Genomic DNA, 22612 nt, shown 5'->3' on the forward strand with positions numbered 1-22612 from the left:
TTTTATATGTTAGGTTGACTATTTTATTATTATATTTTATTAAGGCTATAATGAACAGGCTGCGATGTCAAGATTGCAATGCTGGAATGCACAATATGTTGTTGTTGTGTTTGTGTGTGTGTGTGTGTGTGTGTGGCGCGGGCGCGATCGAACAGTGGAAACATAAAAATATAGTCTCCGTAATTTTATTCATACAGGACATCATTTAAATTGCAATGTGTTTACTTATATTTATGTACACTCACAATAAAACACAACATTGTGCTTTTGTAAAAAAACATTCAAGCAATCCCACCCCCGAAATGGTGCCATTTTTAAAATGAAACTAAAATGCTCACGGCTGCATGGGCAATATGTGTATACAGCGAGGAACGAGCAGAACAGAGTGAATGTTTTTTAGTTCATTCCTACTGGACGTCCATATTTCACTTTCGCTTTTAAGGTAGCGATTTAAAAGCCCCCACCGCGCTGTCACACATCGATTAACCAGTGGGAAAAAATTCTCAGTCACATCGCTAATATATTTATATATAAATACAATATACAATGGGCCTACCTGATTTTGAACACAAGAGGGCAGTATAGCCCTATGTATGACTTTTTTCTTTTTACTAAATAGCTCATTCTGGCTGTTTTTAAACTTGTACATAATTCTTGAATTAAAAAAAAACTGAATAAACCCAAAACTGGGTTAAGATCTGATATTTGTATAATTTTATATAAAAATAAATAGTGTATAATTAAATTTTTAGAAGATCTGAGACGTTTTCTGATTCCTTTTTTGACATTACTTTAATCCCTCGCCATAGCAAAACCGTTTGAGATATTCAATATCCGTTCACAATTTAGCATCTTTAATGTATTTTCATCATGTTGAAAAAGTTTGGTGTGAATAAAATAAACCACTTAGCAGGAGTGGGTAAAAATGCAGAGGCTGAATTTGCAAATAAATCCACATTCAAACCAAAATATCTGACTTCCTCTTGGTCAGAGCTAATGATTGTTAATTAGAAAATTGTCCGACTCGATGAGACCAATATACTTACTGATTTTTATAATTGTGGGTAAACCTAACCCCCCCACTTTTGTCAAAAACATTTTGAAAGTGACACACTTCCTGCTACCAGTTGGTGGCGCTATAACTTTGACTCACAATAGTTACATCCATCTGATCGGCCTCTTACCACCAACACACTGCTGAAGTTTCATCAAGATCAGTTAATGTATGCAGAAGTTATACCACTTCGTGTTTCTCTTTTCTCGCCATAAATGCGTTTCCACGCCACGGCCAAACCGTTCGAGATATCAAAAATCCGTCCGCAATTTAGAATCCTCAATGTCTTGACTTCATGCACACAGAGTTTGGTGGCGATTTAATTAATTTTCTAGGAGGAGTGTTTCAAATTCCATAGCAAACGTTCTCCAAACAACACATAATAGCTGACTTCCCGTTGGACGGAGCTAATAACTTAGAGTGCGGAAGTTGTTCGGCCCGATGAGATCTATATGTGTACCGAGTTTCATATTAATTCATGCAAGTGTGTTTGATATATGGACCAAGTTTTCAGACCGTGTTCAAGGGGGCGCTGTTGAGCCCCCCTGCCACGCCCGGTTACCAGCTTCAGCCCGGCACTGATGGCCGTGGGTTCTGAACTGTGTGCAAAGTTTCAAGAGTTTTTGAGCATGTTAAGGACCCCAAAAGCCCCTGAAACCTTGAAAAACTAAGATTAAATGGAATAGACAAATCCCCCACCCCCACCCCCCTACACACACACACACAGAGACGTAGGCTAGAGGCAGAGAGAGAGGGAGAAAATCCTCTTTCAAACCAAAATATCTGACTTTCTGTTGGTCGGAGCTAAGGAGTATAAATTAGAAAGTTGTCCGGCTTGATGAGAACAATATACGTACCAAGTTTTGTGATTCTAGGAAAAACTAAGCCCCCATTTTTGACTAAAGGTGGCGCTACTGAGCCATTCCACCACACCCGTTTCTGAAACTTTGCACATGTCTACTGGCTAATAAATGTGATGTGTCTGTCGAGTTTCATCCAATTTCAAGCATGCTAAGAGTCTCAAAAACATCAAAAAAGAATATTAAAGTTTGATGTGTTGCCATGGCAACAGTATCTAAGATATCAATAATCCTTTCACAGGTCTACATCTGCCGTGTGTCTACATTATACACATAAATGTTGAAGCAAATCGGGTAAAAATAAGAGAGTGATTTCAAAGCATTTTGAAAGTGACACACTTCCTGCTGCCAGTTGGTGGCGCTATAACTTTGACTCACAATAGTCACATCAATGTGATCGGCCTCTTACAACGAACACACTGCTGAAGTTTAATCAAGATCAGTTAATGTATGCAGAAGTTATAACACACTTCCTGTGTCCCTTATTCGCCATAAATTCGTTTCCTCGCCACGGCCAAACCGTTCGAGATATCAATATCCGGCCCTGATGGCCGCGGGTTCTGACCCGTGTGCAAAAATTCAAGAGTTTTTGAGCATGTTAAGGGCCCCAAAAGTGGCAAAAAGGCGAAAGAAAAATAATAGAAAAAAAAAAAAATAATAATCCTACCGGAAACAATAGGGCCTTCGCCCTTTCAGGGCTTGGGCCCTAATAATAAATAATCCTACCGAAAACAATAGGGCCTTCGCCCTTTCAGGGCTTGGGCCCTAATAATAATAAATAATCCTACCGAAAACAATAGGGCCTTCGCCCTTTCAGGGCTTGGGCCCTAATAATAATAAATAATCCTACCGAAAACAATAGGGCCTTCGCCCTTTCAGGGCTTGGGCCCTAATAAATAATCCTACCGAAAACAATAGGGCCTTCGCCCTTTCAGGGCTTGGGCCCTAATAATAAATAATCCTACCGGAAACAATAGGGCCTTCGCCCTTTCAGGGCTTGGGCCCTAATAATCCTACCGAAAACAATAGGGCCTTCGCCCTTTCAGGGCTTGGGCCCTAATAATAATAATCCTAACGAAAACAATAGGGCCTTCGCCCTTTCAGGGCTTGGGCCCTAATAATCCTAACGAAAACAATAGGGCCTTCGCCCTTTCAGGGCTTGGGCCCTAATAATCCTACCGGAAACAATAGGGCCTTCGCCCTTTCAGGGCTTGGGCCCTAATAATCCTTACGAAAACAATAGGGCCTCCGCCCTTTCAGGGCTTGGGCCCTAATAATCCTTACGAAAACAATAGGGCCTCCGCCCTTTCAGGGCTTGGGCCCAAGCGGCAACCTCCCCGTCTCTCTCTTGAGAGTAGTATGAAGCTGCAGACTCGGAGCCTGCTGCATCTACAGTCCCGCACCCAGAGTCCCGCATTCTCAGACCCCTCGTTTTTCGAGACAGCGCCACCTATCAAATTGGATCGGATAAACACATGGATAAACACGTGAAGAACCGAAACACAGTGAGTATCGTCAATTTTATTCAATGATTTCTTTTTTAATCAAACTGCTTTATAGCTCATCGATACACCAACATATGAACAGTCTATTTAATATTTGTAATGATAGTTTGTAACAAAATTTGAGCCGTTAATGTATGTTTTTTCGCCTTTTTTCCCCGAAAATATTTTGATAGCTAACGTTAGCCTTTAACCTTGGACTTTTTGTAGACAAGCCATTGTAAAAAATTTAGTTGACATTAAAGTAGACCAATTAAATACATTAAGTGTGTTAATATCAAAGAATGTCGTCATTAATTATTTAATCAGATTTACCTTTTTTTAATTATCGGAACTTTTCTCCTAAAACTATAAATTGAATTAATTAATGCTAGAGTAATTATTTTACTTTATATAATTAATGTAGACTAGGGGTGGGAGAAAAAATCGATTCTTAGATGCATCGCGATGCGGACGTGGACGATTCTGAATCGATTCACAAATGTCAAAAAATCGATTCTCTAAACAATTTTTTTTTTCTTTTCTAATAACGTAATATTGACGGAACGCAAAAGGCGGAACTAGCGGATGTGGTGTGCGCGTGCAGTCTGTGGCGTGCACATAACAGACGCATGATGGCTGAGTGCCAAATTCGAACGGCACCCTCTTCGTTAAAAGCTAATGTATGGAAAATTGGCAATTTCATTGTTACCTATTTAGTTTTTTTTTTATGAAAGCTGCTTTCAGTATTTAGTTTTCACATCAATATACTGTAAACCGATCTGTTATACATACGTTATACTGCCCTGCAATATGTGCAATGCCAGTCACAAAAAGTTACATTTTAACTGTGCTCTCTGCAGATGTTCATTCACTTTTTTTGTATAAGCTGTTTTTGATTGTGGAATACAGCAAACATTTCAAGTCATAACTCTTTATTATTTAGTTGTGTATAAGAGCGGCTTTGTATGTTACTAATTATTCAGAATATGCGTAAGTCCACAAGCATTATATGAGAGTTGCTGGTACATCATTCTATATTTTTAAACAAAAACTGTTTGTGATTTTGCTACAGCAAAATGTTTTTTTGTCTGAAGGATTATATTGCTCATTGGAAATAACAAGAGGATGTTGGTTAGAAGTCTATTATTAAATGCTAGAGATTCAGAATATGCTGAAGTTTGTATTAATTTACTACAAGTACGCTGCTAGTACAGGCACACATTTATTTTCCTGTTGGTTCTTTGCAATGTTCAAATCACTTCCATTTGTTTTATTAATAAAATTAATATAGGAAGATGGAAGTAAGTTCGTTATGGGTCATCATAAATACTTTGCTTTAAAAGTACCAAGTAAGTAAAAAAAAAAAAAAAATCGTTAATAATCGATAATCGTTACCCTCTGAATCGTAATCGAATCGAATCGTGAGGTGCCTAGAGATTCCCACCCCTAATGTAGACTACTTAAATTAGTTCTTAAACGTAAGTATTAAAATGGATCAATATTAATTTTACTGTGATATGAAGTTGTTGCCAGCCATTTACAACTCATAGGCTACAGTTGCCTAATAATCAAATTTGCTATGCCTTCACTATGTATTAACCAGGTTAATATGGTATTAACATGTGAGTTAGAATGTGTCATTTGGCCTTTTTTGGGGGTTCCTTGTTTTAATTTGTTTTGACTGAAATTTGACTGTATGGGCTCTGTGGGGTGGTCTTAAATTTTGAATTTGAGTTTGACTCTCTCTTTTTTTTTTGAAGATGGATATAACAATTCAAACGGGGAATTCACTTCCAGAAATACAGAAATGTAATAAATGCTGCAGTGATTTTCACTGCCCATTCTGCGCCCCGATATATTTCCAACCGACAAAGTTGTCCAAAGTTCAGAAACATATTAAGGGACACTTCAACAGAGCAGTGCAACATGAAGGTAACATTAGCAAACATCTTTTTTTTTTTTTTTTGCTTTTTGAAAGATCATAAGACTGTGTGTGACAGTGCAATTGCATTCTGTTGTATTCCAGGGTACACCATACATCGATGCGGTCGCCCCTGCCGAACCCAGCAACATTACCATTGCTTGTACTGTCAGTCCACAATTTTAAGAAAGCCAGATTTTATCACACATTTAGGATCCTGCAAACACAAGCATGTTAAGAGAGCAAGTGCCACTGATGCCTGTAACAGCACACCCACTGCTGTGGCAACTGGTGTTGCACAAGCTACTGCCATTGCTGTTCCAGCTACCACAGCCATCGCTGCCACCTCTGTGCCATCTATCATTGTGCCACCTACTGTTATGCCGCCCTCTGCTTCCATCTCTGTGCCGCCCAGCACTGTGGCTCCCATCTCTGTGCCTCCCACTGCTGCGCCATCCACCACAGCCATTACTGCCACCTCTGTGCCATCTATCATTGTGCCACCTACTGTTATGCCGCCCTCTGCTGCCATCTCTGTGCCGCCCAGCACTGTGGCTCCCATCTCTGTGCCTCCCACTGCTGCGCCATCCACCACAGCCATTACTGCCACCTCTGTGCCATCTATCATTGTGCCACCTACTGTTATGCCGCCCTCTGCTGCCATCTCTGTGCCGCCCAGCACTGTGGCTCCCATCTCTGTGCCTCCCACTGCTGCGCCATCCACCACAGCCATTGCTGCCACCTCTGTGCCATCTATCATTGTGCCACCTACTGTTATGCCGCCCTCTGCTGCCATCTCTGTGCCGCCCAGCACTGTGGCTCCCATCTCTGTGCCTCCCACTGCTGCGCCATCCACCACAGCCATTGCTGCCACCTCTGTGCCATCTATCATTGTGCCACCTACTGTTATGCCGCCCTCTGCTGCCATCTCTGTGCCGCCCAGCACTGTGGCTCCCATCTCTGTGCCTCCCACTGCTGCGCCATCCACCACAGCCATTGCTGCCACCTCTGTGCCATCTATCATTGTGCCACCAACTGTTATGCCGCCCTTTGCTGCCATCTCTGTGCCTCCCACTGCTGCGCCATCCACCACAGCCATCGCTGCCACCTCTGTGCCAACCACCTCTGCCATTGTCAGGCCAGTCACAAAAACTGGCATCCGTGTGGGTCCAAAAGTATTGCAGAAATGCCCCAAATGTAATTTGACATTTTACAAAAAAAATTTAAAAAGGCACATTGAACGAAGACACACAGCAAAAATGATGGACATTTCATCCTCATCCCATCTCAAAAGTGAATGCATAGATCCCCAGAATGGACTGTATGCAGTCCACAAAAGTATTCATGGGGCTTCTACTCCACTCCATGTTCAAATTAAAATATGGGGGGAACAACATCATGTTTCTTGTGAATTTAGTGAGTGCCAAGCTAATATGGAGTTGGCATGGAGAAGTGGACTGCAGTCATACCAGTGTGTACACCTCCGGTCAGTTTCATACTGCAAAACCTTTTTAACCTCGCCCTCACTCAGAGAAGATAGTCTTAAAGAAATGGTGAAAAGCAAATGGTTTGGGAAGGACAAAATTAAACTGTGTGTTGATCGTCAAACCCTAGCCAAAGAAAATAATGCACCACTTTCAGTTCTGTCAAAGATTGGAGCCCCTCCATCTAAAAAATTTATATCGGTTCATGAGCCAACTATTTCATATTACAGCAGACTAGGCAGAGTCATGGTGTCTTATGATACAAAAAAAAATTCATGGCACTGTCCTTGTGCAAAAACACAGAGATCATGCACGCATAAATACATTGCAAAATGGCACTTATTCCAAACCAATGCAGAACTCTTTCGGAAGGTCCGGAGCACTGAAAGGAGCGGTGAGGAGTTTCAGGTGACAGCAATGGAGGAAAGTGATGGAACTCATGTGGGTGAAAACACCTACCCACCAAAGGATGCTCCAGCAATACAAGGCATGGTACAATACATCTTAATGAACAAAAAGATACCTTCTACTATTCCCAACCATTTGAGACTTTCTTCAGTGGATAAGGAATTTCCACGACACCTAATTCCTGAGGAGACATTGTGCTACCACTGTCCAAACCGCATGGTCCTCAGTGACCCGATCTGTATTACTCAAAAGGCTAAAATTCTTACAACCTCAGGAATTGTCCAAGGTGGATTATTATTTATTTTTATGGTTGTGATTTTGTACTTCTGATAATGTTGTGTTTTGAACTGAGCCACTCCTTTTTTTACACCTTTTGTGTCTGCAGATATTTCTACATACTACAAATACTGTCCTCAGTGTGGAGCACTGTACCGGTACCAAGAGTGGAGTGAAGGTCTACATAATTTCAATGACCATGTCCTTCTTGATCTACCTCTCTGCCTCACTATTAGAAACCTGTTGCAGGTGATGCGTATATTTTTTCTTTATTCTTTAAAGTTGTTTTTATTATTTTAATGAATAGCAGTAATTAAGAGTGCCGTTTCTATATCATAGGTCCACACTGCAGTCAGCAGAATAGTTGAGTATTTGGAGTTAACTACAGGTGTCCAGTTCCCCTCAGCCAATACAGTTTTGCATGGTTATCTTCATTTTGAAGCTCTAACAGACCATGAATATCAGTATTCTTGTGTGACCTGTGGTGACCATCCGCCTGTGGTCATAATGGACCTTCACAAGAAGGCATCTTTTCATCTGTCAGGTAAAAAACCCTTTTAGTTTATGGATTGCACAAAGGTAGACCATGGTTTATTAACATTTTTCTTCATTTCCTTTAGTGAGTGACCTTGCACAACCTCCAGAAGATTTTAATGGAGATGTGGATTCAGAACAGTTTTGGAAGGCACTGACAGAGGAAAGAATTGCCCGTGGATTTGTTTCAAGTAAGAAAGCAAATCCACCAGCAATTATTAAATGTTTCACCTATGTAGATTTGTATTTAATAAGATAAGACAAAAGGTAAAATGCTGATTTCTACGATATACTGACATGTTTTGTTTCCCAAAGGTCAAAAAAACAATCCATTCAGTGTTCCTCCAAGTTTTCACTTTTGGGCACCCTGGATACGGAGAAATACACGCCGCTCAGACTGTGTTCTTAACACAGAATTTGAGAAGATCCGTCCAGCAAAAGCAGCAGAGGTCTCTGAGATAACTGTCTCAGAGGATCGTCTGAGAGATGAGCTCTGCAAACAGAAGGTAAAATCTCTATTCAATGTTGTCATCATTTTATGTTGTCCTATTAAGGGTTAAGGGATTCACTGACACACATTTTCTTTAATAGGTGCAGGTGATTAGAAATTTATGCAGAGAGTGTGGTTTGGATGCCACTGGATCTCGAACTGACCTCCTTTTAAGACTTTCGCAAGAAATGAAGTCACGAGAGGCATATGACAAAGTTTTTGAGAAAATTTGGGCTGCCTCAGGTAACCCTCAATATTGCAAATGAGAACAGTAATAGCAGTAACTCTAAAATATACAATGTGTCATTGATAACATGATTAGGTCTTGCATGAAGTATACAAAGGATTACAGTTTCTAAAAATCTGCTTTTCTTTTATGTATTTGCGTTTTAGGTGGTTGGGCCGTGATTATGTGTCCGTGTGGCATTGTCTACAGTTTGAAATGCAACATCCGAGCAGAGAGCCCGCGTGATTTTGCGGACATGCTTCTTTCATGGAAGCATATGCCGAACATTGTCATCTACGACTTTGCACGTGGACTGTCAACCCACACTAACCTAAGACAACCACAAACAATACCCTTCACACCATTTGAAGGGAGGTTAATGGACCCAACAGCAGAAAACATTGCGAAAGCCAAAGCTGGAAACGTAAAGGTGTCACTACCCTGGCTGACATGCAAAAAGGAAAATCCTGACCCTGATGGCCACCCTATAACTGGTTCAGCAGAACATTATGTTCTGTATGACCGGTTCCATGAGGACAACACAAAGGACGCTCGAGATTCACTGCGGAAGCTTCGCCTGGTCCCGCAACTGGCTGGAAAAGTTAACAGCCAAGTCGTGGAACAGTTATTTGCAAAACTAAAAAAAAAAAACTACTTCCTAAACATGGCTTTGCCGTCGACTCATGTGTTTCTCATGCGAAACATAATTCACCATTACAATATTCGCAAAAATGAAGAACGACTTAAGCACATGAAAAAGGAGTTTCAGACAAACATTCTAATGAATGTCCACAGCCAGGCTGTTTTGGGTAATTTTTCACTGTACTTGTGAACTTTTTATATGAATGTAACACTTTATTACTCATTGGACTTATCTGTTCATTTATGTTTTTGTAGAACATATAACATCTGATGAATCCATGGATGTGTCAGTAGGTAAGTAAATTGTTGTGTCCAGTCCCCTCCCTCAGGTGGAGCGACACAAAGTTTATGATTTCTAAGCTTGTTTGTTTTTTACCTTACTTTCAGAAGAAGTGACAGACACCATTGTAAAACCCTCAGCAACACCAGCAACCATTGCCATCCCTGCAGTGAGTGAGACTGCATCACCAGCCATTACAGCAACCATTGCCATCCCTACAGTGAGTGAGACTGCATCACCAGCCATTACAGCAACCATTGCCATCCCTACAGTGAGTGAGACTGCATCACCAGAAGCCGCTGCTTTGGGACCAACAACCCTGTTGGAATACTTTTCACCAGTAAAGCCATGGGAAAGGGACTGGCATCCAGTGCAAGAAAAACTGGTAAAATTATTGTTGAAATTTAATGTGCATGCATTTGCAGTCAAGCACTATTGTTTGACTATTTAAAAAAAAATTATAGCTTGATTACGTGCTGGATGTCAAACGGCCTGGAGCTGAAATTATTGTCAAGGAGGGGAAATTGTGTCTCATTAGAGAGGAGTTTTGGAGCTTGGGTTTGCTGAGGGATATGGATTCCCACGTAAGCAGTCTGCATTTGGAAAGCTATATTTGTATTTAAACATTCACTAATGAGTGACTAATTTAATTATTTATTGCAGATTGGAAACGCCTGCATGCAGCTTATTATTGAAATGGCTCGGAATATTGTATGTATATAAAATATTACAATGTAAACTGTCAAAGAGTATACATGTGTCTGAATCAACCTACATTTTTGCTTGCTTTCTTTTTCCATAGGGCAAAGATATATGCATAGAGAACTTTTATGTTGTTCCTACTTGGAAGGAAACCCCAAACATTGTTACAGCATTACCGGTGAGTGTATATAGTGAGTGGGAGGTAAAAACTATAAAAAGGCATAAATTCTTATTTAAAAAATTTCATAATTTCTGAAATCAATTTTAGGAGGATGCAGATATGAAAGACTTAATAGTCTTTCCAGCATGGACAAAAGCTAATGGCCCTGACCACTACATTGTCTGTGTAAGGAATTTTTGGAATAATTGAGTGTCTCATAGATATGTTGATTACAGCGTAATTGTTGTGTTTCTAAAACTAAACTTATCATCAATGCTTCTTCCAAGAACTTTAGAAATAAATCTTGTTACACCTTAACACATTATAGATTATGAGGCCACTTCGAAGGGAGATACTTTTTAGACTCTCAGTATGCAGAGCACGAATCCGGCTTTGGAGATGAGGAATACAGAGCAATTTTTAGGTCCACCTATGAATTTAGACATGTAGTTTCAGGCTCTAATTTTGGCTATGTTCCTTTAGCCATTTCTAGCTTTTGTTCTACTATACAATTAGCTTTGTTCAAAGTTTAAAGGCCATGTTCTATTGCCTTAACTCTAATTTTTGGCTATGTTCCTTTAGCCATTTCTAGCTTTTGTTCTACTATACAATTAGCTTTGTTCAAAGTTTAAAGGCCATGTTCTATTGCCTTAACTCTAATTTTTGGCTATGTTCCTTTAGCCATTTCTAGCTTTTGTTCTACTATACAATTAGCTTTGTTCAAAGTTTAAAGGCCATGTTCTATTGCCTTAACTCTAATTTTTGGCTATGTTCTCCTAGCCATTTCTTGCATGTTTTGGCTACGTTCATTTAGCCTGTTTTGCATGGTGTGTCTGACACTGTTCTCAGGTTACAGATGAGCTGTCATTTAAATTTGATCAGTCATATTCATGTTTTTTTTTCTACAGACAAATTGCCAACCAAATTGATCCAGGGATCTGGACAGAAATGACTGGAAAGGATTTTTCGGTGATAATTCTACTGCACAAATTATTATTTTGCATCCGTACCTTTTATCTATTATTAATTTCTAAACTGACTTTCTCATTTTCTCAATCATAGGCTTTGCCACGTCAGACAAGAGGGAATGACTGTGGTGTTTTTGTGCTGATGGTAGGGTCTTTCATTTGTTTATAAGTAAGGTCTAGTGAACAGTGTTAACAACAGCTTGTCTCCTGTATTTCAGTACACCCTCTCAATGGTCTGTGACATCGAGTTCGATTTCCAAGAGGTAAGTTAAAAAAAGGAAATTTATGTTTATTTTATTTACTTTAAGTTTATTTGGTAAAAGTAGAAAACAGTATGACCTTTAACTAGGCATTTCTTTCAGGTTGACATGCCCATGATTAGAAAATGGTGGTGCCTTATGCTAATGGAACGATTTCAAATTGACGGGTATGTCAAAAAGTATTGTACATTTTGGTAAAATATTATTCAGAGGTCCCATATATGAGTTAAATTTATTTAAATTAATTTACTTTTGAATATTTTTTCAATACAACATTTTATTTAGCATGAGTAACTAAACACCCTTAATAACTCTCTTAAGCGACAATTTCTTTTCTTTTCTTTTTATTATTATTCCTATAATTTTTTATTTATTATTGTTTGCAAGCTATGGGCGCAGGTTTGCCTTCTGGACAGACGAGGCAAAATGCTTATTGGAGGCAAAAACTCAACCTCTGTATAGGCTAAAAAGAAGCAGAAGCACCACACAAGATGTCCCACAGCACGTCCAAGCAGTCCAAGATCGGACAAGAACTGAAGAAGCACTGGTGGACTGCATTGTGTCTTCAAAGGGAACAGAGCAGCATTTAGTGGTACTGAAATGCTCATTTTTCACCATTTAAAGATTAGCATTCCTAAATGACTCACCCAGGGCTGTGATCATTGTCAACTTCAACATTGTCAATTGATTATCCAATATGCTCTTTAGCTATATTTTAATGGTTATGCCAATTATTCATTGGTGGCTTGTGTATATATAAAACAACACTTTTTGTTTGCCCCGCAGGATGTTCTCAATGGGAAACCATCAAAGTGGTTCCCCCTAAAGCCACGTGTGCCAATCTTCATGGACAGTGAGCAGCAGTGTGCCATTCTTTTTGAACACCTCAAAGCTCTGCTACACAATTGTAAAACTCAACTGAACTTCACAAATGAAGTGGAGCTCATTTGTAGTTTTCTTTTTCCTGAGGTAGGCCCGCACATGTTTGTCAATTGGATTGTTTCTAATATTGCCATAAGTTGAAATGTTTTATACATTAATTAATTAATGTATTTATTTATATGGACAGGCCATCATTCATGGCCTATGTGAGCTGCAGGCATTATCCTGGCAGGAGGCTGAGGAGGTGTTCCTTCGTGGCCCTACTTATCACCCTAGGTATGCTTGTAATTTGCATATGCAAAAAAAAAATTATTATTTACACAATATTTTTGACAATGGCATTCATCTTTTATTTTAGTGAAGTTGAGGAATTTGACCGGGTGATTGCAAAAAGAATGAGAAAAGAAGCAACATTTGCCTCCCAGAAAGTAATTATTTTACCTTATGCATTTACATTACATTTTACATTTATTCATTTAGCAGACGCTTTTATCCAAAGCAACTTATAAATGAGGAGTTTTTTTTAATTGCAATTGAAGAAGAAAATAAAGTCACTAACACAATTCTTTCTTCCCTTTTTCTTTGCTTTGTCCTGTTTACAGCAAGATGACAGTGATTAAGGTGATCGTTAAATAAAGTACAGAATTGTTCATTATTGGTGTTTTGTCTATTATTTGAGTTTTGCTTCACATTCAAAATATCAAAAAACAGGTTTTGTAATGTTAGCATGGTATAATGTTAATTAGACCATTATATGTTGAGCTGAAAGAAAAAAAATGGAATTTGAAACATTGTACAAAAACAAACTAAAACATTGTAGCAATGTAATGTCACATAATATTTTTCAGATGATAGTTCAATTTGTATTTGTATCGGTTGCATCAGTAATTTCCTTTCAATTACACCCACGCTCAAAAAATAAATACTGGGTAATTAGTTAGTTTGAGAACACAATGATTTTTTTTGGCACATGCATTAAGCAGGAAACGCAAATATTTATTTGGATAACTTTAAATAAAAAGAGACCGTAATATTGCATTCTGATGTTTTCAATGGCATTTGGATAAGGGTGTTATACGATCTTCCGAACAGCAGGAGGCGCTGTCTCGAAAAACGAGGGGTCTGAGAATGCGGGACTCTGGGTGCGGGACTGTAGATGCAGCAGGCTCCGAGTCTGCAGCTTGATAATATTGTCTCTTGAAACCATAGACTGTAAAAAAATATGGACGTAGTGTCCGTGACGTCACCCGTAGGTTTCTGAAGAGCATTTTTGAAGCCTAAAGTGGGCGGAGCCGGCCGTCGCCATCTTGGCCTTGCGTCACTCCCGGATAACAGAAAATAGACAAACAGGCGGGGCGTGAGTGGAGCTGAAGCCTGGCTATCTGAAATCACCTAGCTCGACGTGATCGAGTTAGCTGATGATGTAAAAAGCCAATTAAACGTTCCTATTTTTGCCCTTCGAAATATTATACTAGTTAAAAGACATGGCTACAAGTGAGACTGTGTATTACTTCGAGAGTGTTTGTGTGTGACAGTGATTTATGTGCATAAGTTACATGTCCGTCACTCTTTCATGGTCCGTCAGCGCGGCATCGCTCAAGTTCGTATAGAGCTTATTCAGTCCATTTTAAATTCTGATGTTGGCCGTCTCTCAAATGGGTTATGGTTTAACCGTTAAACCATAGATATATTGCCTTTGAAGTGCAAGTAAATGCGCTAGAAAATCCGCGCTCATTCACGGACGGAGAAAGCGCCGACGCCTGCATGATTTCATCTGACGGTAACTTAACATAAGCATATTATAATCCATCTGTTCCATGGGAGCAGAACGAACGAGCATTTATTGACGTTTTAAATTTGAAAACCCCAAAAAGCAACGAAATTGTCAGACATCCATTAGTGCATGTTCACAGAGGAAAACAACTGAAATACAGCGCTGGTTGTTCTCTCGAACAATAACGACTGAATCCAAAGACGTGGGCTTTGTAACGTTACCCAAGTATTAAATCGTATGAAATAATAATCCCGAAAAAAAGCACAAACACTGCAGAGGTGGCAAGTTCAGCAGCTAACATTGCTGAGGTGAAGTGACGGCTAGTAACAGCAGACAAACAGCTAGCACTGACAGCGGCAATCCATCTGTCACTCAAGTGGCTTGGCCACACCCTTAAATTTAAATATTAATCAACTAAACGGACGAGTTATAAAATAATTCACCCCCCTCACAGTTGTTATGAAGGGCAAAATGAGCTGTATAGACCAAATCCACATACAGACACCAGGCTTTAAACACGTTTTTTTCTGCTGTAAAATTTGCCATTTTAACATGGGGGAGATACAGATTTGACTCACTTCTGACAACAGCCTCAAGCGGCCAGTCAACGAATTGCAGTTTAACTCACTTCCGTGTTGGTTTCAAGAGAGAGACGGGGAGGTTGCCGCTTGCTTGAAACCAACACGGAAGTGAGTTAAACTGCAATTCATTGACTGGCCGCTTGGCCTGGCTGCAGAAGTGAGTCAAATCTGTATCTCCCTCATGTTAAAATTACCAATTTTACAGCAGAAAAAAATATGTTTACAGCCTGGATCTCTATGTGGCTTTGGTCTATACAGCTAATTTTGCCCTTCATAACAACTGTGAGGGGGGTGAATTATTTTATAACTCGTCCGTTTAGTTGATTAATATTTAAATTTAAGGGTGTGGCCAGTGGCCACTTGAGTGACAGATGGATTGCCGCTGTCAGTGCTAGCCGTTTGTCTGCTGTTACTAGCCGTCACTTCACCTCAGCAAATGTTAGCTGCTGAACTTGCCATCTCTGCAGTGTTTGTGCTTTTTTTCGGGATTATTTCATACAATTTAATACTTGGGTACAAAGCCCACGTCTTTGGATTCCGTCGTTATCGTTCGAGAGAACAACCAGCGCTGTATTTCAGTTGTTTTCCTCTGTGAACATGCACTAATGGATGTCTGACAATTTCGTTGCTTTTTGGGGTTTTCAAATTTAAAACGTCAATAAATGCTCGTTCGTTCTGCTCCCATGGAACAGATGGATTATAATATGCTTATGTACCGTCAGATGAAATCATGCAGGCGTCGGCGCTTTCTCCGTCCATGTAATAAATGCACATGAATTTCTAGCACATTTACTTAAACTTCAAAGGCAATATATCTATGGTTTAACCCATTTGAGAGACGGCCAAAATCAGAATTTAAAATGGACTGAATAGCTCTGGGTAGGGTTGCACCAGCCGTTCGTAAGTTCTTTCTTAAATTGGAACGTAAAGTCCACACTAGAGGCTTAGTAACTACTAGCTAGTTTGTAACTAACTCTGAACTTTATTCCGTTGCACCATTTGTTCGTAAGGCAGAACGTAGCTAGTAGGTCGTAAGCTCTCCATAAAGTAATGCGTAGTCGCATAATATGACGTTTAGCCTCGATGATCCAATAGCAGCCTTCAAATACGTGAGCAGAAGTTGTGTTGAAATGCTGTGAATTTCAGTTTATCCTTCATTCTTTTGCCTCACGTTACTAACGGTAAAAATAAGTTTCCATTAAATACGATACTTGATCATGAATAGCATAAGTGTTTTTGTAAATTACATTCAGAAACTGTATTTGAAATGAAATGAATAAGGATCAATAAATAAATATTGATACAAAAAACATAAGAAATTACGTTTATTGTTTATGACTGATATTTGACATGCACATGGACCGATGCACACAGCGGCGCGCTGTTTAGGACAGGTTCGTGTTAAAGAGCCGCTAACAAAGTAATCTTTTCACATAATGTTCTCTCTCTTAAAATGTAAGTGAGTGTAAATGTCAGCATAATCATATATGTCTAAAGAATTGAAGTCTGTCAGGTAAAAGAAGAGCTTATTGATGCAGTTCAGTCTGTCTGATATTTTATTCCATCCGTTACTCCTGATCGGAGGCTGCCGTAAATATTTAGTTTATACGTAGAGTTACGCTTCAACTAAGTTTAATGGTGCAACGCAAAAATATTTAGAAGTGCGTAAGTCGTAACTTAGTGGCCATTTACGTCAAAACTAGGATAAGTTATAACTTACGCACAGCTGGTGCAACCGGCCCCTGCTCTCTACGAACTTGAGCAATGCCGCGCTGACGGACCATGAAAGAGTGACTGACATGTATGCACATAAATCACTGTCACACACAAACACTCTCGAAGTAATACACAGTCTCACTTGTAGCCATGTCTTTTAACTATTATAATATTTCGAAGGGCAAAAATAGGAACGTTTAATTGGCTTTACATCATCAGCTAACTCGATCACGTCGAGCTAGGTGATTTCAGATAGCCAGGCTCATATCTTTGCACACTCTCTTCAGCTCCACTCACGCCCCGCCTGTTTGCCTATTTTCTGTTATCCGGGAGTGACGCAAGGCCAAGATGGCGACGGCCGGCTCCGCCCACTTTAGGCTTCAAAAATGCTCTTCAGAAACCTACGGGTGACGTCACGGACACTACGTCCATATTTTTTTACAGTCTATGCTTGGGCCCTAATAATCCTTACGAAAACAATAGGGCCTTCGCCCTTTCAGGGCTTGGGCCCTAATAATCCTAACGAAAACAATAGGGCCTTCGCCCTTTCAGGGCTTGGGCCCTAATAATAATAATAATAATAATAATAATAATAATCCTACCGAAAACAATAGGGCCTTCGCCCTTTCAGGGCTTGGGCCCTAATAATAAATAATCCTACCGGAAACAATAGGGCCTTCGCCCTTTCAGGGCTTGGGCCCTAATAATAAATAATCCTACCGAAAACAATAGGGCCTTCGCCCTTTCAGGGCTTGGGCCCTAATAATCCTACCGAAAACAATAGGGCCTTCGCCCTTTCAGGGCTTGGGCCCTAATAATAATAAACAGAGCAATTCCAAGAGGGTCCTCACACCATCGGTGCTCGGGCCCTAATTATGCAGCAACACATTTAAACACATATGACGACGCATTTAGACGTCCAGGGACGCGCAGAAGAGACGTGGAATTCACGGCCAGAAAAGACGTGGAATTCACGGCCAGACGACGGTTCAACTTCCATTTTGGAACTATTTTTCAACCATGGCGGTACGTCTCTGTCGGACGTCTTTTCAACGGTCATTAAACGTCCAAATGTTTGCTGGGATTGTGCTTTTGTAAAATAAAGAAAATAAACAGGGTGTGCTTTTTGCCTCAAAGTCTAAGTGAACTTTTTTTATGGAGTAAGTTACATCTCTAAACTTACACAAAAAATAGAGATGTCAGTCGTTCTCATGGCAACTCGTCTGCGCCTACAGAGAGCGGGCGCTATTGAAACGAGTCTCAGGTGCACGACCAGGGAGTCAGACTCTGACCAGGGGCCGGTTGCACCAGCTGTGCGTAAGTTATAACTTAGCTTAGTTTTGACGTAAATGGACACTAAGTTACGACTTGCGCACTTCTAAATATTTTTGCGTTGCACCATTAAACTTAGGGTGCTTTCACATCTGTAGTTCGGTTTATTTGGTCCGGACCAAGGGAGAAAAATGATACTTTGTAGCATTTTTCAGGCGTTTTGGTTCCTTTTCACACCACACTGATTGCAGGGTCTGAATCAGTTGATGAAACGAACCAAAATGCAGTCATGTGACAACATCCACATCACTCGTTGGCCAGATGGGTCTGCGTATTTTCATAACTGCATTTCGATTGTCAGAATTAACGTGCGGGAAAATTCCAACAGAACTCCCGGAATTAAACAAAGAGGAGGAAAACCCGGCAGACAACACGCCACTTTTTACTATGGAGAGACGACTGCGTGGGCTGATTGTATACCTAGTCATAGTTTATTATACAGTTTGTCTACACCACTTTAGGCAAACAATAACATTTGAGAATGAAGCGAAGATGCGGCTTGAAAATAATGTTTTATGCAATGCACGCGACGAGTCACTTCAGGAGGAGGCGACGCGTGCATTAATGTTGCTAAACAGTGACATAATGCACAGCGCAGCTGACTACGGCAGCTGGTTTAGTCCAAAAATGCGCAGTACTTTGGGAGCTGGGTCTGTTCGAGGTCGGATCACGTTCTCACCACAAACGAACAGCTCCAGAGTTCGTTTGAAAGCGTACCGAGACCACCTATTCGAGGTCTCGGTACGCTTATTTGGTCCGCTTTTGGTGCGCACCCGAGTGCGATTGCTGCTTTCACACCTGCCCAAACGAACCGCACCAAGGGGGAAAACGAACTCTAGTGCGATTCAACCGAACTAAATGAGGCAAGTGTGAAAGCACCCAGTTGAAGCGTAACTCTACGTATAAACTAAATATTTACGGCAGCCTCCGATCAGGAGTAACGGATGGAATAAAATATCAGACAGACTGAACTGCATCAATAAGCTCTTCTTTTACCTGACAGACTTCAATTCTTTAAACATATATGATTATTTATGCTGACATTTACACTCGCTTACATTTTAAGAGAGAGAACATTATGTGAAAAGATTACTTTGTTAGCGGCTATCTTTAACACGAACCCATCCTAAACAGCACATCGCTGTGTTAGTCAGGGAGCCAAAACTGATATTAAAACTTTGTTGGACACTTTTTGGTACAAGTATACAACCTATCCAGTATTAATATTTAACCCCTAAACATGTGTTCTAGCCAGGTTGTCAGCTTAGAAAATGTTTTTTTGTCCATTTTAACACTATATTCTTAAAAGTGGTAAAAGCGGATTTTTTCCCCAAAGTGCTTCCATTTTCTTCCATGTTACCTATTGTAATTTTGGGCAAATGTGCAATATAATCCAACTTATGTGCAAGCATGATCATTAAAAATTAATAATCAATAAATACCACAAGAGTATCACACCACAAGGGGCACTGTTGTGTCAGCACAGCTGTGATTTGGCAGCAGATCCAGAGAAGATGATCACAGCAGGTGTCAACAGTACAGTCTGAACAAAACTTTATAAAGGAGTGAATCACACAATCACACAACAGATTAACTTGATCTATTTGTCTACACAAACATTTACCTCAAGATTCTACCATCAAATGTTGCCAGAAACAGGTAAGCTAAACTGTTTTCCAACTAGCTATATACTTACCAGACATACACTCACCTAAAGGATTATTAGGAACACCATACTAATACTGTGTTTGACCCTCTTTCGCCTTCAGAACTGCCTTAATTCTACGTGGCATTGATTCAACAAGGTGCTGAAAGCATTCTTTAGAAATGTTGGCCCATATTGATAGGATAGCATCTTGCAGTTGATGGAGATTTGTGGGATGCACATCCAGGGCACGAAGCTCACGTTCCACCACATCCCAAAGATGCTCTATTGGGTTGAGATCTGGTGACTGTGGGGGCCATTTTAGTACAGTGAACTCATTGTCATGTTCAAGAAACCAATTTGAAATGATTCGAGCTTTGTGACATGGTGCATTATCCTGCTGGAAGTAGCCATCAGAGGATGGGTACATGGTGGTCATAAAGGGATGGACATGGTCAGAAACAATGCTCAGGTAGGCCGTGGCATTTAAACGATGCCCAATTGGCACTAAGGGGCCTAAAGTGTGCCAAGAAAACATCCCCCACACCATTACACCACCACCACCAGCCTGCACTGCACAGTGGTAACAAGGCATGATTGATCCATGTTCTCATTCTGTTTACGCCAAATTCTGACTCTACCATCTGAATGTCTCAACAGAAATCGAGACTCATCAGACCAGGCAACATTTTTCCAGTCTTCAACTGTCCAATTTTGGTGAGCTCGTGCAAATTGTAGCCTCTTTTTCCTATTTGTAGTGGAGATGAGTGGTACCCGGTGGGGTCTTCTGCTGTTGTAGCCCATCCGCCTCAAGGTTGTGCGTGTTGTGGCTTCACAAATGCTTTGCTGCATACCTCGGTTGTAACGAGTGGTTATTTCAGTCAAAGTTGCTCTTCTATCAGCTTGAATCAGTCGGCCCATTCTCCTCTGACCTCTAGCATCAACAAGGCATTTTCGCCCACAGGACTGCCGCATACTGGATGTTTTTCCCTTTTCACACCATTCTTTGTAAACCCTAGAAATGGTTGTGCGTGAAAATCCCAGTAACTGAGCAGATTGTGAAATACTCAGACCGGCCCGTCTGGCACCAACAACCATGCCACACTCAAAATTGCTTAAATCACCTTTCTTTCCCATTCTGACATTCAGTTTGGAGTTCAGGAGATTGTCTTGACCAGGACCACACCCCTAAATGCATTGAAGCAACTGCCATGCAATTGGTTGATTAGATAATTGCATTAATGTGAAATTGAACAGGTGTTCCTAATAATCCTTTAGGTGAGTGTATAGCTAGGCTAATTTACTTTCATAATTACTAGCTTACTTACTAATAGGTAAATTAAGTTTTGTGCAGATGTGTAATGGAAATATTATGTTTTTAATTTATTTGCTGCACAGCAGCCTATTTTACAGTCTGCTATATCTAAAAGTGTTAATAATTTTGTTAGATAGCAAAGCCCTCAGCTTATGTCAGAGAACATTGTAGTGATCCACTCAGAAACCAATCAGACTAGTGTAGTGAAAAATTTCTTTGCCTTCAGATGAGATAACATGGATCCAGAGGGAGCTGTAAGCCTAGCGTCCAAAGAAAAACAAATAGGAAGAGATATTGATTGGGAAAAATGTTTCATTTGTCAAGACAAATATGGAAAATACAGCCAAGATAAAGCCCTTTGATTGAAGTGATTTTTCAGGAAGTGGTGTCTTTGTGCTCTTTCTGGAGATTATTGTAGTATAATATTGTGCAATGTTTTTGCAATATAATAGACACACACCATTATTTGCATTGCGCTTAGCTTGACCTTGCTTATTCAATCCATTCAGTCTCAAAGGGATGAGACTGACAACCTGAGAGCCAACCTCTGCCAACCTGAGAGCCACTGCTTTGATGGGGAAAAACATACCTTTGCCATACGACTATTACATAGTTATTACTACTAACTAGTTACTAACCCTTAACCCTAAAGAAGTGAGAGAGCAGTTTTGTTAGGATGGAATTAATAACTATAGTGATATGTGAATTAAATATAATTTGTGTTACAACCTGGTACACTAATTAAGTCAAATAGCACCATAGACCATCATCTACAGTTCTAAATTTCCGCCTTGACATTAAAGTATTATAACTTGTGCAGCATTGCACTGTATCTCCCTACAAGCTTTAAACTTGGCTTGACTCATTCCCATAGATATGGGTACTGATTGATAGAGGTTTTGGGATACTAGGTTATGTTTCCAAGCTGATATTCACTTTGAAAACTGGTTCTCTTTAGGCGGAGATTGTTTTTTTCATGTTCTAGTTCTGTTGTCTCTTACACTGTACAATAAATGTTCATTCTGACACTTCAGCAGACATCCCATGAGTGTTGGCTTTCATTTGATACCATGTTTATGAATATGGTCCTTGTGGTTGTGGAGATATTCAACATTTACTGTTGGCATGTCGTGTTGAGCAGGAAACCAAAAAATTGGCCTGAAATTGCTTGTACAAGTCACAAAAAAAAAAAAAAAAAATTCAGCTTGACAACCACCCTAATATCTTACCTATGGGTGTCTTCTAACTAAAAAAAATAGGGTGACAGCTTGTACCAAAACATGTCCGCAAAAGTCTTAACGGAAGCCCTTTTCAGAATTGGCCCCCTGACTATGTGCATCGGTCCATGTTGTGCATGTCAAATATCAGTCATAAATCAATAAACGTAATTTCTTATGTTTTTTGTATCAATATTTATTTATTGATCCTTATTCATTTCATTTCAAATACAGTTTCTGAATGTTATTTACATATAAAAACACTTATGCTATTCATGATCAAGTAGCCTATTGTATTTAATGGAAACTTATTTTTACCGTTAGTAACGTGAGGCAAAAGAATGAAGGATAAACTGAAATTCACAGCATTTCAACACAACATCTGCTCACGTATTTGAAGG

General features: G+C 40.0%; 2 protein-coding genes and 2 long non-coding RNA genes across 4 annotated transcripts; all 4 read left to right on the forward strand.

Moving 5' to 3' along the window:
- Positions 1–7220: 7220 nt before the first annotated feature.
- LOC307147428 (HMG domain-containing protein 3-like) lies at positions 7221–9378 on the forward strand (the record flags this gene model as incomplete). Its single annotated transcript, XM_079852161.1, has 8 exons — positions 7221–7497; positions 7597–7736; positions 7827–8031; positions 8108–8212; positions 8337–8527; positions 8613–8754; positions 8905–9322; positions 9363–9378. The coding sequence occupies 8 exons, from the start codon at positions 7221–7223 to the stop codon at positions 9376–9378; spliced, it is 1494 nt and encodes a 497-aa protein (XP_079708287.1).
- Positions 9379–9409: 31 nt separating this feature from the next.
- On the forward strand, positions 9410–9852 carry LOC307147137. The gene is made up of 3 exons (XR_013819228.1): positions 9410–9546; positions 9635–9673; positions 9779–9852. It is a non-coding gene; the product is annotated as an uncharacterized lncRNA (long non-coding RNA).
- Positions 9853–9915: 63 nt separating this feature from the next.
- On the forward strand, positions 9916–12673 carry LOC307147144 (uncharacterized protein; the record flags this gene model as incomplete). Its single annotated transcript, XM_079851643.1, has 9 exons — positions 9916–10044; positions 10124–10243; positions 10323–10370; positions 10462–10539; positions 10630–10707; positions 11430–11490; positions 11584–11634; positions 11872–11916; positions 12536–12673. Coding segments are annotated over 6 exons (474 nt in total), but the record flags the coding sequence as incomplete, so codon positions are not given.
- A 25-nt stretch (positions 12674–12698) lies between these two features.
- On the forward strand, positions 12699–13097 carry LOC307147146. Its single transcript, XR_013819230.1, has 3 exons — positions 12699–12718; positions 12819–12907; positions 12990–13097. It is a non-coding gene; the product is annotated as an uncharacterized lncRNA (long non-coding RNA).
- Positions 13098–22612: the final 9515 nt, after the last annotated feature.

The sequence above is a fragment of the Squalius cephalus genome (assembly GCF_949319135.1).
Source record: "Squalius cephalus genome assembly, chromosome: 19".
NCBI classification, from domain to species: domain Eukaryota; kingdom Metazoa; phylum Chordata; class Actinopteri; order Cypriniformes; family Leuciscidae; genus Squalius; species Squalius cephalus.